Genomic DNA, 16,212 nt, shown 5'->3' with positions numbered 1-16,212 from the left:
GCTCTGCAACACTAGAATATGGGTCAGTTGTACCGGATAGTGGGGGGTGGGGGGAAAGTGTCACTGTTCTTGGTGGCGTCCAGTGCACTTAGAGTCATGCGCACTTTGGGTCTTGATGAAAAAGGGGTCTTGGGACAGCCAACAGATGACCTAAAAACTGTTCAGGATTCAGCCACTGAGTGGAATAAAAATGCAGATGTTTCTGCAACACACGGGTGAGGTACCCAAGAATAAAGTTCAATACATCAGGATTTCTTTTCTGATGAAATTTTTGTGGGGGGGGGGGCGGAGGGAATTATAATGGGTCTTACTGTACAGATTTTTCCCCTCTGCTTGAAGAACAAGGATTCTGTTACTCACAATAGGTGTTCGATGAATGTGTCTCAAAAGTTTGCTCCTTTTCTCCCACTTTTCTATACCAGGTCTGTTTGCTGCCTTTTTTTAAACTCCGGAAATCTTTTGCTGTTGCTTCGGTCTATTTGACTGTGTTTTCTACACTTAAGAGTTTGTAAAAGGTGCTACTGTGAGCATTTTCAGAAGTCTTAACATCTCTCACATGTGGAACAAAGAAACATGTTTAGGTAGAGCATTTAAGGCCTATATGCCAGCGGTAAAGCCAGACTTGTGTTGTGTGCGAGTTGCATCTAATTTGTGTGTACTTATGATGGGGGGGGTAGGCAGATCCAAACTTATTTATTTTACAGAAGAACGCGAAGCACGGTGCAGCAACTTTGGCTCAGATGTGAGCTCTCAAGCATTTAATGTGTGAGAAACTTCCGCCAGAGAGAACCATTGATCGGGAATGACATTCCAGATCTCCAGCCTCGACCTTGGCATTGGGAGGTGCAAAGGGAAACCATTTTGAGGGAAGCTGGATGGTCCCGCTGGGTATCAGCCAGGTGCCTGGATTTGATTTCCCTTGAGTGACAAGGCATGGAGACAAATCGCCCACCCGCAGATGTGAAGTTAGTTCTGTTTCTCAGGGAGGTGGCAATTTGCAGCCTGTATGAGCAACGTTGATAATGGTGCATTTTATTGGGTAGGTTATTTTGCTGCATCTCAAATGCTGGCATTTATGCAGGCGATAGTTGGGGCTGTTTAAATGCCGACCAGGAGGGCTGAAGAGTGAATCCTTTCATACTACAAGAGTTTTTTTCTGGGGTGTGTATGTGTTTAGTGTTTGCTGAAATTGCAGGCTTTGTTTCTGTTATTGATAAACCACAATACTGTCAGGTTCTCTGCTTCAACCTCGCAGCCTCCCTTTTTGTTCTGAATAAACGTCTTCCTTTATAAGTCGTGGCTTGCTTTTATTTTGTGGGAGGCTGCTATCTAATACAGAAGCTGCAGGCAGAACGGTAGAATCCCTACAGCAGGTTTAGTTTTGACAAGGAGGAAGATAACAACACAGGCTCCCTTTTTCTGGAGCAGGAAATGCAAGAAGCATCTGCAAGGGAAGAAGAGGAGAATCCAGGCGTGAGGGCAGTTAGACGGTAGATCGTCTTCTACTGCTGGGTCCCTGCCTGACGTCCATCCCATGGTCTAGTTAGTACCCCGTGAATGCTTGCAAAAAATGCCACAGCAAATGGACGCCGATAGTGACCCAGCATGTCATGTTTAAGTGCACATGAACGCATACCCAGGATCTTTTGCTTGTCAAAGGGCTGCAGCCACTAGAGAGTACTACATGTGAAGTTTTTAATGAGTCGGTTCCAAGTTCCCCTGGACCCCACTTTCCCCTCAGCCACACAGCAGCTGTGGCAAACTGCTTTTTAGAGCACAGCAGGGCTGGAGTTCACCTCGGGACTGCAGTGCAGGGGAAGAGGGGCTTCATGAGCTGAAATGGCCCCAGGCATTCCAAAGCCTGAAACGCTCATTTCATAAGAACATAAGAGACGCCAATGTTGGATCAGGCCAGCAGCCCATCTAGCCCAACACTCCGTCACACAGTGGCCAAAAATACCAGGTGCCATCAGGAGGTCCACCAGTGGGGCCAGGACATTAGAAGCCCCCCCCCCAAAGCACCAAGAAGACAGAGCATCTCTTGCCCCGGAGTCCCTATGTATACCTTGTGGCTAATAGCCACCAATGGACTCCATATGCTTATCTAATTCCCTCTTGAAGCTGTCCATGCTTATATTTGCCACCACCTCCTGTGGCAGTGAATTCCATGTGTTAATGACTCTTTGGATGAAGAAGTACTTCCTTTTATCTGTTCTGACCTGACCGCTCAGCAATTTCATGGAGTGTTCTACGAGTTCTTGTATTGTGAGAAAGGGAGAAAAGTACCTCTTTCTCTACCTGATCTATCCCATGCATAATCTTATAGACCTCAATCATGTCACCCCTCAGCCATCGTTTCTCCAAGCTAAAGAGACCCAAGCGCTTTAACCTTTCCTCATAGGGAAATTGTTCCAACCCTTTTATCATTCTAGTTGCCCTTTTCTGCACTTTTTCCAAAGCTATAATATCCTTTTTAAGGTGTGGTGACCTGAACTGTACACAGTATTCCAAATGAGGTCGCACCATTGATTTATACAGGGGCATTATGATATTGGCTGATCTGTTTTCAATACCCTTCCTAATAACCCCCAGCATAGCTAATGCCCACTCGCCCATCCTCGACAGATCCCTTTGGAGTGCCTCACAATCCTCACTGGTTTTTACCACCCTGAACAACTTTGTATCATCCGCAAATTTAGCCACTTCACTGCTTGCTCCCAAGTCCAAATCATTAATGAACAAGTTAAAAAGCATTGGACCGAGTACTGATCCCTGCGGTACCCCATTGCTTACCACCCTCCACTCACTCTGTTTCCTATTAATTAGCCAGTTTTTGGTCCACAAAAGGACTTGTCCTTTTATCCTGTGGCCAGTGCTCCCTCTAAGCTGAGTTAGTGTGAGCTAGCTCACAGTGTTTTAGCCTCCGGCTCACACATTTTTGTCTTAGCTCAGGAAGGATGGCTCCAGAGCAAACTAATTGATGCAGTTAGCCAAATTGCTGACTCACAACTTTAATGCCAGTAGCTCGCAAAGTAGAATTTTTGCTCACAAGACTCCACAGCTTAGAGGGAACATTGCCTGTGACTATTGAGCTTATTTAGGAGCCTTTGATGAGAAACTTTATCAAAAGCTTTCTGGAAATCAAGGTAAACAATATCTATTGGGGCCCCCTTGTCCACATGTTTGTTCACCCCCTCAAAGAACACTAATAGGTTAGTGAGACAAGATCTTCCCTTACAGAACCCATGCTGAGTCTGCCTCAGTATTTTTTGTTCATCAATGTGCCTACTAATTCTTTCCTTAATAACAGATTAGAAGTGGTTCCTCAGGATAAGGGGTTCTTCCAGCAACTGGTCCCTCCCTGGATTGGGTGTGTCTAGGGGTGGGCCCGAACTGGGAAAATGGTGGTTTGTGGTTTGTTTGATTACATTTCCTGAACCAGTTCCTGGTTTGTTCAGTTTGGGCGATGGTAGAACAGCCCCCTTGTGAGTTAGAGGTGCCAAGCTCACAGGGAGGTCTTCAGCAGGCTCTCCGCCATCCGCCCTCCAAGTTTGGCAAAGATTAGATTTGGGATGTCTGAGCTATAGCTCACCAAAGCAGGTGCCCCCAGGAAAGCTCAGCTCTCGCCTCCCCTTAAATCAGCCATGCAGCAAACAATTCTTCCCAACTTGCTCTCATGGATGACTAACTCCTCTCCCTCCCTGCTGCAAAGTGCAAGCAACTGAGTCAGGGTGTAGTATAGGTACAATCTGTTCGTATAGAGCAGAATGGGAGTTCCATGGTTGGCTCCCAGAGCTGCCAATCAAGCTATGGACAACTGCTATGTTGTTTCAGGTCCACTCCCAGCGTTGCCTAGGAAATGATTGAATGGGTGCCAGGCTGCCTGGGGAACAAACCACTCTAATGATCCAAACGAACCTCCTTGGGGGAAAAAAGGTGGTTCGTTTTTGCATTTGGGAACAACGTAGCCAAATGAACCGGTTTGAAATGAACCACGAACCGGCCTGGTGTGCACTCGAACCGTGGTTCATTTCTCAATTCGTGCCCATTACTAGGTATGTCCCATCCGTTAAGATGGTCTGAGAGTGCACTCTGATGTCATAGACATAAAACAAAGAGTGGGCCATGGACATTCTTTACCAAAAAAACACACACACCCTCCCCAGGAGCCTGTGGCTGATCCTTCTCCTCTTGATCCTCTTCTCAGAAGGGCCGATTATAGCTCTGCCAGTTGTGGCTGCTAAGAACGGGACCAGCTGCATAAATAGAACAAGGCGCATAAGCTAGGAAAGCCCTCATTAAACGTGTGCACCTTCCACCCTGCTTGCTTTAGTGTACAGATCCTACTGCTGGGGGTGGGGCTTACTTCTGCAGAACCTGCACTGGACTTGGGGTTTTGGAGCTTCAGCTGTGTCTCCCGGTCTGCGGCAGAGGAGAAATCCCCCTGAGCTGCCCTAGGAGATTCTCGGGCACTTACAACCAACGCTCCCTCTAAGCTGTGGAGTCTTGTGAGCAAAAATTCTACTTTGTGAGCTACTAGCATTAAAGTTGTGAGTGAGCCATTTGGCTGCTGCGTAAATAAGTTTGCTCTGGAGCCCTCCTTCCTGAGCTAAGACAAAAATGTGTGAGCAGGAGGCTAAAAAACTGTGAGCTAGCTCACACTAACTCAGCTTAGAGGGAACACAGCTTACAACTATTCAGGCAGAAATTACAGACATGTTGGCGGGGGGGGGGGGGGATCTCCACTTGCAAGCAACGTGATGCCTCTTTTTATTTGGACCAACCCAAGCAGCAGATTGGAGTTTTATCTGTTTAATTGATACCCCCACCTTTCTCCCCGGTGGGGACCCAAAGTGGTGTACATCATTCTCCTATTTTATCCTTACAACAACCCTGTGGGGTAGGTAAGGCTGACAACAGTGTGACTAGCCCAAGGTCACCCAGCAGGCTTCCATGGCATGAGTGGGGATTCAAACTTTGGTCTCCTAGACACTCATCTGACACACTTAACCACTGTACCATATTGGTTCAGGAGTGATCACTGATCGAGGTTTATAAGATTATGCATGGGAAAGAGCAGGTAGAGAAAGAGGTACTTTTCTCCCTTTCTCACAATACAAGAACTCGTGGGCACTCCATGAAACTGCAGAGCGGTCGGGTTAGAACGGATAAAAGGAAGTACTTCTTCACCCAAAGAGTGATTAACACATGGAATTCACTGCCACAGGAAGTGGTGGCGGCTACAAGCATGGACAGCTTCAAAAGGGAATTAGATAAGCATATGGAGCAGAGGTCCATCAGTGGCTATTAGCCACAAGGTATAGCTAGGGGCTCTGGGGCAAGTGATGCTCTGTCTTCTTGGTCCTTGGGGGGGGGGTCAACAGTGGGAGGGCTTCTAATGTCCTGGCCCCACTGCTGGACCTCCTGATGGCACTGGTATTTCTGGCCACTGTGTGACACAGAGTGTTGGACTGGATGGGCCTTTGGCCTGATCCAACATTGGCGTCTCTTAATTATTCCTGGGGGAGGACGCCGGCTTCTGCTTGGAGGCCATAGCCCCCCCCCCCCAGCGAGTAACTGGTCTACCAGTTGATCCACCATCTTTATCATTCGGAAATTTCTCTTTTACGCTCATTTAAAATCCACCCTTCTATAACTTTAGCCTATTTGACCAAGTTCTGGCCTCTGGAGGAGCAGAGAGAACAGTGCCATTTCTTGTAAACTGGATGATGCTTCTTGATGTCTCTGTGTTTCACCTGCTCTCTATATAATGGTGGCATAAATAAATACGTATATTTTAGTATTCCTGGTACACTTTTATCCCCTCCTCCTCTTCCTCCTCCTCCTCTTCTTCTTCTTCAGCAGCCGGGGTGCTCTCTCCTGGCGGGACACGCAGGATCGGGCTGCGCTGCTGCATTTTCAAATGCCCACCGCACCGGGACGTACTAAAACTAAGGACAGGTGATTGCCCATAGGGAATACATGAGGGGACAGTGAGTGCCAATAGAGAATGCATAATTGCCCATAGGGAATAATGGAGAGTACAGTTGCCCATAGGGGATAATGGAGTACATAACTGCCAATAGAGAATCCATAATGTCAATAGAGAATCTATGATTGCCCAATAATGGAGAGAACGCTTGCCCATAGCGGATAATGGAGTACATAATTGCCAATACAGAATCCATGATTGCTCATAGGGACATAATTGCCAACAGAGAATCCATGATCACCCATAGGGAGTAAAGGAGAGTAGGCTTGCCCAGAGGGGACAGTGCAGTACATAATTGCCAACAGAGAATCCATGATTGCCCATAGGGAATAATGGAGAGCAGAGCACCCCTGACCATAGGGTATAATGGAGTCCACGATTCCCACAATGAATAAGGGAGACCACATGTGGATGTGGGGAATAAGGGAAACCACGCTTGTCCAGAGGGAGTAAGGGAGACCACATGTGTCCATAGGAAATAAAGGAGATCACACTTTCCCACAGAGGATATTGGGGTCCAACCTTGCCCAAAGAGAATAATACAGACCACACTTGCCCATAGGGAAAACAAAGCCCATGCTTGCCATACGGATTAAGAGACAACATGCTTGCCCATAGGAAATAATGGAGAGCATCCCTGCCCATAAGGAATAATAAAGACAATGCTAGCCCATGAGGAATAATGCTGTCCATGCTTGGCCACAGGGGATAATGGAGTCCACGCTCATCCATAGGGAATAATGGAGATTACACTTGCCCATCGGGAATAATGGAGAACACGTTTGCCCATAGAGAATAATGGAGAACACACCCATAGGGAATAACAGAGAGCACGCTTGCCCATAAGGAATAATGGAGAACATGCTTGCCCATAAGGAATAATGGAGACTATGCCCATAGGGAATAACAGAGAGCACGCTTGCCCATAAGGAATAATGGAGAACATACTTGCCCATAAGGAATAATGGAGACTATGCTTCCCCTTGAGAAAAATGGAGAGCACACTTGCCCTTATGGAATAATGGAGAACACGATTGCCGATAGGGAATAATGGAAACCATGCTTGCCCATAGGGAATAATGGAGACTACGCTTGGCCCTAGAGAACAATGGAGAGCACACTTGCCCGTAGGGAATACTGGAGAACACGCTTGCCCATAGAGAATAATGGAAACCATGCTTGCCCCTAAAGAACAATGGAGAGCACACTTGCCTGTAGGGAATAATGGACACTACGCTTGCCCACAGGGAATAATGGACACTACGTTTCCCCATAGGGAATAAAGGGGATCACGCTTGCCCATAGAGAACAGTGGAGAGCATGCTTGCCCATAGAGAATAATGGAGACTACGCTTGCCCATAGGGAATAATGGAGACCACGCTTGCCCTTCGAGAATAATGGAAACCATGATTGCCCATAGGAAATAAAAGAGAGCACACTTGCCTCTAGGGAATAATGAAGACTATGCTTGTCCATAGGGAATCATGGAGACCACACTTGCCCATATTTGTCACCGGGATACCCAAATATTTTACTTTCTTTTCCACCTTAAAACCTGTTTTCCCCATCAGTTCTACTAGGTCTTCTGTTTTTGACTTTTTGCTAACATTTTTGTTTTCTGTTCATTAATTGGGACCAGGGTCAATATCCCTATTGTATAACAACACACTTCCTGACATAAATGTATACATATCCCTACCCAGCCACGCACCGCCTGGGGAAGGAGCAATGGACCGCAGAGTTCTCCTGGAGAGCATTGGCCTTTTAAGGCCCCTGACCTCATGGGTCCCTTCTGCCCTTGGGGGCACCTTCTAATTTAAGGGGCAGGTGAGAGAAAAGTGCTTGGCAGGGAGCGGTGGCGCTGGAGCATCTTTCACCATCGTCCCCCCCCCCCCCCCCCCCCCCCCGCCCAGTACGAAGGAGACTTCAGTCTCTGGTCTGACGTCGTGGCCGGACCTGGCGAACAGAACTATGATCTGCTCCGAAAGATGGAACGCGCTCACAGGGAGACAACCAAGCTTCTACACCCCTGGCTGGAAATGAGGACGGAAAGAACGAGGCGTGTTTAGCGGAGAGAGGCCTGGAAAGAGCCCTAATTATACGCTGCTTTTCTCCCCCGTGGGCACCAAAGCGGCTTATTCTCTTCGCCTCCGTTTTATCCTCACAACAACCCTGTGAGGTAGGTTAGGCTTCCGTGGCACACGTGGGGGGGGCGTGTCTTCCAAATACTTGCTCTACACTCTTAACCACTACAGTGCCCAAGGGAGTCTCAGAGCGGCTTACAAACTCCTTTCCCTTCCCCTCCCCACAACAGACACCCTGTGAGGTGGGTGGGGCTGAGAGAGCTCTGACACAAACTGCTCTTTTCCAAGGACAGCTGTGCCAGAGCTTGTGACTGACCCAAGGTCACACCAGCAGGTGCAAGTGGAGGAGTGGGGAATCAAACCCGGTTCTCCCAGATTAGAGTCCGCGCGCTTCACCAGGACACCAAACAGATCAAGATGGGCAGCCCTGTTTGCCTTTCTGTGTCTGGGGCAGCAGAAAAGAGCCAAGAGCCCGGCAGCACTTTAAAGACTAGCCAAGAACGTGTGGCGCGGCCAGGGTAGGCGGAGGAGTCTTGCCAGAGCACCTTCCCTGCACTGTCTGCCTTTCAACGGGTCTTGCGTGCGGCCTGAGAGCACACACGAGCTCGCGTCCGGGCTCCCAGCGTTTCTCGACCAGCAGGGGACCCACCAGTGCCGGATTTACGCATAAACTAAATAAGCTACAGGTTGTTTTTTTTTTCCCTCCCAATTTTGACATATTTATTTCTTTCACAGTTCCCCCCCAGAATAAGCTACAGTTTAGGGCCTCGCGATCTGCTGGGGCCTCGACTAAAAACACAATATAAAAAAATGATTTCAAATATTAAAAAGGGCGTATATATTTTAAATGTTTCAGAGACCGGCTGATGTAATTTAAAACAGTAGGGGGCCTCTGGGTTTTGTATAGCTTAGGGGCTCGGCAAGTCTAGATCCGGCCCTGGGACCCACCCGAGGCATTCTCTCCCCCCGCCCCCCGCGGGGAGCCATCGCCCCTTTAAGGCGCCCAGGAGGTGGCGCCGGCGGACGCGGCCAGCTTGTATCCTTTCGGCCGGGCGTCGAACGTTCGGGGGCGCCGCGTTCCATTCCGGCTCCGTCTCTTCGCCGGCGGCCGCGGCCATGCAGCGCTTCTGGAGCAGCCGCTGGCTGGCCCCGGCGACTTCCCTGGGCCTGGGCCTGGGCCTGGGAGCGGCGCTGACCGGGAGGCGGCTGCAGCCGGGCCCGGAGGAGGGGGCGGCGGCGGGGGGGCTGCTGGCCCGGCTCCCGGTGCTGCCGGGGGCGGCGGCGGCTTCCCTGCCGGCGGGCGGGGAGCTGGCCAAGTACGGCCTGCCGGGGCTGTCGCAGCTGCGGAGCCGGGAGTCGTACGTGCTGTGCTACGACCCGCGCGGGCGGAGCGCCCTCTGGGTGGTGGAGCGGCTGAGCGCGGCCGGCCTGAGCGGCGCCCCCGAGCGGGCCGCCTGCGCCTTCCGCGAGGACGACTCGGTGCACGAGTACCACCGCGCCACCAACGCCGACTACCGCGGCAGCGGCTTCGACCGGGGCCACCTGGCCGCCGCCGCCAACCACCGGTGGAGCCAGAAGGCCATGGGGGACACCTTCTACCTCAGCAACGTCGCCCCCCAGGTGAGGGGGCCCCCCCCGGCGGTGTTCCCTCTGAGCTGAGTCGGTGTGAGCTTGGCTCACAGGCTTTTAAGCCTCCGGCTCCTTCGCTCAGGAAGGAGGGCTCCAGAGCAATGTTCCCTCTAAGCTATAGAGTCTTGTGAGCAAAACTTCTACTTTGTGAGCTGCTGGCATTAAAGTGGTGACTTGGCTGTTGCATAACTTGGTTAGCTCTGGAGCCCTCCCTTCCTGAGCGAAGACAAAAATGTGTGAGCCACCTTATAATACTTATAGCAGCAGAAATCTGGAGTTAGTAAACTGTATAAAGCTGTTACTGATATTGGTTCTATATGCTTGCTATGTGCATGTGTACTCCATAACTTTGAAAATACTTTGCTATGTATCGTTCCTTATACTTGTTACTAGATTGGATATCTTATGTTGTTTGCATTTTGTTGGAATCATCTTTAAAATAAAATATAAATTAAAAAAAAAAATGTGTGAGCCAGAGGCTCAAAAACCGTGAGCTAGCTCACACTAACTCAGCTCAGAGGGAACATTGCTCCAGAGCAAACCGATTGATGCAGCAGCCAAATCGCTCGCTCACCACTTTAGTGCCTGCAGCTCACCAAGTAGAATTTTGCTCACAAGACTCCGCAGCTTGGAGGGAGCATTGCCTCTCTGCCCCACCAACAGACCCCCGGTGTCGCTCAGCTTAGGGGACAGCGGACCCTCGCGGGAGTGGAAGGCCCCTATGCGATGGAGGCCGGACTGTTCGCAGACAGTGGTGCTCTGCATATGCTCAGAGACACTGCTGCCCAGGCCCATTCATAACGGACCGCGCAATGAAGCGGTGAAACCTGATTGGTCTGGGCTGTTGCAGTGGGACGCTAGATTGGACCCAGTCCAGGGGCGCCTTTAAGACCAACAAAGTTCAATTCTGGGTCTCAGCCTTTGTGTAGCATGGGAGCGCAGGCCTCTGCTTGGCCACCTCGGGCTGACCCTGCTGAGCGTCCCAGATCTGATGAGATCAGGCATGTCTGGCCTGCCGGGGTCAGGGAACATAGGCAGCCTTTCCGTTATTTAAATTTAAGAGGAAACCCCGCCAAAGGCACGAAAAACTGTTGAGGCACTAATTATAGCACACCCAAAGAATTGTGCCTGATACTCATTGTCTGCTCATTTGGATAATTATATGTATCGGTGGTTTCCTCCCTCACCCTCGGTTTACAGAGCAATAAAATATACACACCAAGGGTAGGGACAATCTACCCGTAATTGCAACTTTGAAACCACCAACCTTGTCTATCGAATGCCAATGATACTCCTTTGTTATTAATTTTATAACACAATCTTTACCGATGGGATTTCCCCCTCACCAAAAAATTAAGCACGGGGAAAAAAAAACCATTTTGGATAATTGTCCAGCCCACAACTCAGACGGATGGAATTCTTAAAGCGCAACGCCCCTGGCCACCTGTCTGTGCAATAGAAATTTAATTCAACTCTATCTTCAGTGGCAGAGCGTTGTCTTAAGGGAAGTTGGAAAGTTTTCTCTGCTCAAAGCGTTAATGTCTTTAAATATTTTGAAACTCATCCTAAACTTGATGCAATTAACCTCTTGGTAACTTTGCAAGCATACTTAGAAGTTAAGACATCTGGGAAGAGGAGAGAGATCCTAGTAATTCTGGGGAGGAGAGAGCCATCCTAACATCTGCTCCTCCACAGTCTCCACAGTCACAGCAGGAGCATCAGGGAAAGAAGTTTTAAAATAGCCCACCCCCACATGAGCTAGTTTTCCATTTGCAAAGGCCTTTTTTGATTTAATATAAGGGAGCATTAAGAAGTATGGTTTCCCCCACTTGCAGCAGTATAGCCCATTCTGTCCTCTTGCCCTTCCACACCTGTAGACTGGGCCTGAATCTTCTCCTTATGTAAGTTATCTTGCACTTCTTCTACTTTTGATGCTCAGCTCAACAGTTTGGGGGTTTATTTTGCTTCTAGAATCCTCATCTGAATCAGAATGCCTGGAATAACCTGGAGAAATACTGCAGGAGTTTAACCAAATATAACAAGAATGTCTACGTCTGCACTGGACCACTTTTTCTACCCAGGTAAAAGTGTCTTTTTTTTTTTTTAATGACCTTCCCTCTAATTTATAAAACAACATTGGAGGGAAATCTTTCTTTTGAACCTGGTGAGCTATATGTCATGCTAATGGCCAAGCTAAAACCCTGGAGCTAATCATTTAACTGACAATTTTGAAAAATTTATCCCACCATTCTCAGTGGGGAACTAAGCAACTTACATCATTCTCCTCTCCTCACAACAACCCTGAGAGGTAGGTTGGGCTGAGCGTGTGACTGGCCCAAGGTCACCCAAGGTCACAACAACCCTGGCCCAAGGTCACAACAACCCTGAGAGGTAGGTTGGGCTGAGCGTGTGACTGGCCCAAGGTCACCCAGTGACCTTCCATTGCAGAGTGGGGATTCACACCTGGGTGTTCCGGATTCGAGTCCCAAACTCTAGAACCTGTGCCCCGTGCTGGCTCTCAAAGCTGCTTGGAGGCTGCGGAGAATATTTACAGAGGTGAACTTGAGAACTTGTATAGGATAAGTGACTGTGACTCTGCCTCATAACTCTGAGAGCAAAGCGTAATTTTATTTACGCCAGAGATGTGTTATCTGGTACCGTGTTTCTAACTTTATAGTACGATTGTTGTGTATGGCTATAATGGCTGAAAAAATAATCAGACTTAAGAAGGGTGCCATGTTTTTCTTCATTTTCCCTCTGTGCATTAAAAAGGGACCTTTGTTCTGATTAATGTGGAGACAGATTCCACTTTGCTGCTGGCTTTTTACATTTTCAAAGGGAGAGAATTTGTTGTAGTCTGAAATCCGCTCTACGGTGAACACCAGCTAATTGATTTTGTCTGCACGGTACCTCGTGTGTTAGTGTCGTGGAAACGTTTCAAGACTGTTACGATCGGCAGTGGGGCTACGTATCAAGCCTTGGAACCTCTTTTTCTCTATTACCCCTCCCCCCTTCTGTCCATACTTCTCTTCTTTTTGTACTGAAAATCCAGAAGGATTCTAAGGAACTTGCACAGTCGCTGATTACTGTGTGACAAGTGAGGAGGCCATAATGCACACCCGTGGATTTTGAACAGGCCTGGACCACAGGTTTTTACTAGAAGTCGGGGCCTAGAGTCTCCACTGGTCCCCCCCACCCCCATCTCCTGTCTTCTCCTCACAATTCTCAATTGCAACCACCTTGCCAGCTACACTGCAGAGCCGGAAATGGAACTTTCCCATAGTCCTTTTAACCCATCAATGCTTGTGGGTCTAAAAGGAACCGCTGAGAGCTGTTGTGATGTCGCAGTGGGCTTTGGGTGAAGCGAGGGCCCACTGGGAAAGTGCGATCCCTTTGCATTTTGCTGCCTTCGGGTGCATTGGGAGTCATTGAGAGATTGACCCAGCGTCCCCTGCTGGGGCGGGGGGCCCCTCTGCTAGGCTTCGGGGCTGTAGTAACAAATAAGTATACACTGCAAAAACCTCCTAGCAAACTAATGTGTTCCATTTATGGTCATCATTTAGTAAAGTGCATAGTGTATCATCATTTCATCCTAGTCAGGCACAAACACTCATCACATTCAAATAAGCAATAACATTCAACACACACAGATTGTTAACTACCAGATAATTTTGCATCAGTCTTTTAAAAGTCAAGCCCCAACGGGCGTCTCCAGAATTATAAGCCCGCTTCTCCTTGCATGAAGTCGTCCAAAAAGGGGGACAGCCTTCTTGAATGGATGCTTTTTGCTGGTCCGACAAAAGACACATTATGCAGCTGACATTCATGGACGGAGCACTCCTGTCATTCGGGGCTCAGCAGGTGCCCGATCGAGCTGACCCTTGACGCTGGCCCTTCCCTTCGAGTTGCACTGATCTTGATTAAAACCTGCCATCAGTTCAGCCCTAGAATTACACCTTGGCTGTTTACGGAGGTGCTTTGGGATGGGACGCTGTAACGATTCCTTGTTTTTGGTGTGTGTGTGTGTGTGTCTTTAAAAGTTTGGTTGCATGGAGGTGGTAAGTAGACTAGAGTGGTTGAGAGAAGCAACCGTGGTATGATTGGTGGTTGACAGAGAGGGGGAGGGGTTTTGGAAGTGAAAATGAGTTTATGAGTATGTATGTCAGTCAGGTTTGACAGTTACAGGTTTGACAGTTGAGGAGTTCAGTTGGTTCTGTGTGTGAAAGGGGAGACAAGCAGTTCTGTGTTGAAGCAGTTATAAGCTGAAAGTTGAGTGTCTAGGAAACAGTAAAGTTTAAGTGAACAAGAGTTAAAGAAAAGTATAAGTGACAGGCCAGAGTGAAACAGTAAACGTATATGGCATTGAGATAAACAAATGTTACAAAGTTACCTGAAAGATCCCTGTCAGTGAGAGAGAAGATTGTGTGGAATACCAAAGAAATTGTTCAGTATTTACACATCACTAGTTACATTGTACTGCCCTCTTATTTATGCTTTATTTTAATAAATCCTCTTTCATTCAAGTATACCAGCTCTGAAAGAAATACTTCCTCAGGACCACATAGTTCCTCGTGGGCCTTGAACTCGGTCTACCTAACCAGTAAGAGTAAAAGTAAAAGCATAAAGGTTTGGAAATCCTTAAAATTTCCTGGTGGCAGCCGTATATACCCAGTAAAACAAAATAAAGAACACTTTTAAAGTGAAACCAGTCCTCCCCAATAAGGAGGACGTCACAGACACCTTCCCCCTAGCTGAGCTAGAACCATATTCCGACTGCACTGTGGATTCCGTGTGCGTTGCTTCTCACCTCCTCTTTCCATGCAGGATGGAGGCAGACGGGAAGATGTACGTGAAGTACCAGGTGATCGGCAAAAGCCACGTGGCCGTCCCCACTCACTTCTTCAAAGTGCTGATCCTGGAGAAGCCCGGCGGAGAGATTGAGCTGCGCTCCTACGTCATGCCCAACTGCCCCGTGGACGAGAAGCTCCCGCTGGAGCGCTTCCTGGTGCCCATCGAGAGCATCGAGCGGGCGTCGGGGCTGCTCTTTGTCCCCAACATCCTGAAGAGGACGAGCAACCTGAAAGCCATAACGGCTGACGGGACGGGGGACTGCCTGTCATTGCAGCGGAGCCATAGAAGTTTACAGTAGTGCTTCCTCAAGCTGGTTCTGCAGGGGAACTAATTTTCTGTCCAGCTGCCCTTTAGGGAGGCCTTGTGATACAGCCTGACTGCTGGTTCTAGATCTGCTCAGGACCTGTTAGGGCAGTGATATGCTCTTCCTTTTGGCCTCAAGATAGCAGAGTCTAGCTGTTGGGCTCCGACATCAGGGAGATGCCTGGAGCTCTACAGCTATGGGGGAGGCAGGCCTGAGAAGGCCAGACCCAGTGCCCTTAACAGCCGATTGCTGTTTTAAGGGCATCCACTGGAAGGGGGCTGAAAGCAACCTAGTTTTTAGTGGCCGACAGCGAGAGACGTGTGCGGTTCTGAACTCTCCGTGTTTCTTTCTTACAAAGCCAATGTGGAGGTGGTTTTTATTTTTATTTTCTTTGCAGAAGGCTAGTCAGTGGACGAGGGGGGGTTTAACCCTTTCTCCCTCTCACTGCCTCTGCTCTGCAAACACCCCCTCCCCGTTTTTATTGCAGCTGGTCTCCAAATAAACTGAAAATAAACTTGGTGGAGGTAAAGCAGTGAGTGGGTGGGGGACTTGGAAGACTTACAAAGGCTTACATATTCCTTCGGCCCTTGTGGTTGTGTTACCTTTGCAAACATGCGCTAGCTTCCTCTTCATATTTGCCACAGCTCATCTCATGGAATGGAACCCAAGCTGATTTTCCTACCAGTCCCTGCAAACGCGGTTTCTGAGAATAAAATAAGGTGAAAAGACCAAAAACCAGTCCTCCGTTCAGATGGCACACAACAAAATCCTACTTTTTAGAGCATTTTCAAAGCAGCGAGTGTGTTGCCTTTCACGCCCCACTGAAATGGTAGTATGACTTCAGGCACGTAGCGGAGCTCCCTCCCCACATGCCAAGCAGTGAGCAAGTACTCTGTGGGAGGGATTGCCTTTCCGCCCCCTAACTTGGAAATTTTGGGGGGGGGGGGACATTGCAAGCCCATTCATACGGATCCACGGCCGCATCCATATGAGAACAAGCCAGAAATCCCCGGCTTCCAGTGCTGTGGCGCTAGCAAGGGATTCCTAGTTCAGGACAAACTGCAATTTGTCGTGGCATCCAGTGAAGCAGCAGAGTTGTGGTTCGTGCCTACAGAGCAGGGTTTGACTGTAGTTTAGAATTCTCCAGTTGAACTCAAGAGACCAAATCACAGTGAGCCTCGATATCCAGACCAGGTGAAACAACAGAAGCTGGTCAGTCTTCAGTCCAATGCTCCTTCTAAGCTGTGGGGTCTTGTGAGCAAAAATTCTACTTGGTGTGCTACTGGCACTAAAGTTGTGAGCGAGTGATTGGGCTACTGTGTAAATTAGTTTGCTCTGGAGCCATCCTCCC

At 48.8% G+C, this 16,212-nt stretch overlaps 1 protein-coding gene across 1 annotated transcript; it reads left to right on the top strand.

Moving 5' to 3' along the window:
- Positions 1–9,193: 9,193 nt before the first annotated feature.
- ENDOG (endonuclease G) lies at positions 9,194–15,594 on the top strand. Its single transcript, XM_015417183.1, has 3 exons — positions 9,194–9,697; positions 11,678–11,787; positions 14,531–15,594. The coding sequence occupies exons 1-3, from the start codon at positions 9,194–9,196 to the stop codon at positions 14,853–14,855; spliced, it is 939 nt and encodes a 312-aa protein (XP_015272669.1). The 3' UTR covers positions 14,856–15,594.
- The last annotated feature ends 618 nt before the right edge of the window (positions 15,595–16,212 follow it).

Source organism: Gekko japonicus, unplaced genomic scaffold (genome assembly GCF_001447785.1).
Source record: "Gekko japonicus isolate JY-2015 unplaced genomic scaffold, Gekko_japonicus_V1.1 scaffold3465, whole genome shotgun sequence".
In the NCBI taxonomy this organism is placed as follows: domain Eukaryota; kingdom Metazoa; phylum Chordata; class Lepidosauria; order Squamata; family Gekkonidae; genus Gekko; species Gekko japonicus.
This window is presented reverse-complemented; position numbering and strand designations above follow the sequence as displayed.

What these genes read in the sequence shown, in the direction of transcription:
- ENDOG (XM_015417183.1), top strand. Translation starts at nt 9,194, where the DNA reads ATGCAGCGCTTCTGGAGCAGCCGCTGGCTGGCCCCGGCGACTTCCCTG. An exon ending in TCAGCAACGTCGCCCCCCAG is followed by an intron (nt 9,698 to 11,677) that starts GTGAGGGGGCCC and finishes TTTTGCTTCTAG; the next exon opens with AATCCTCATCTGAATCAGAA. An exon ending in GGACCACTTTTTCTACCCAG is followed by an intron (nt 11,788 to 14,530) that starts GTAAAAGTGTCT and finishes CTTTCCATGCAG; the next exon opens with GATGGAGGCAGACGGGAAGA.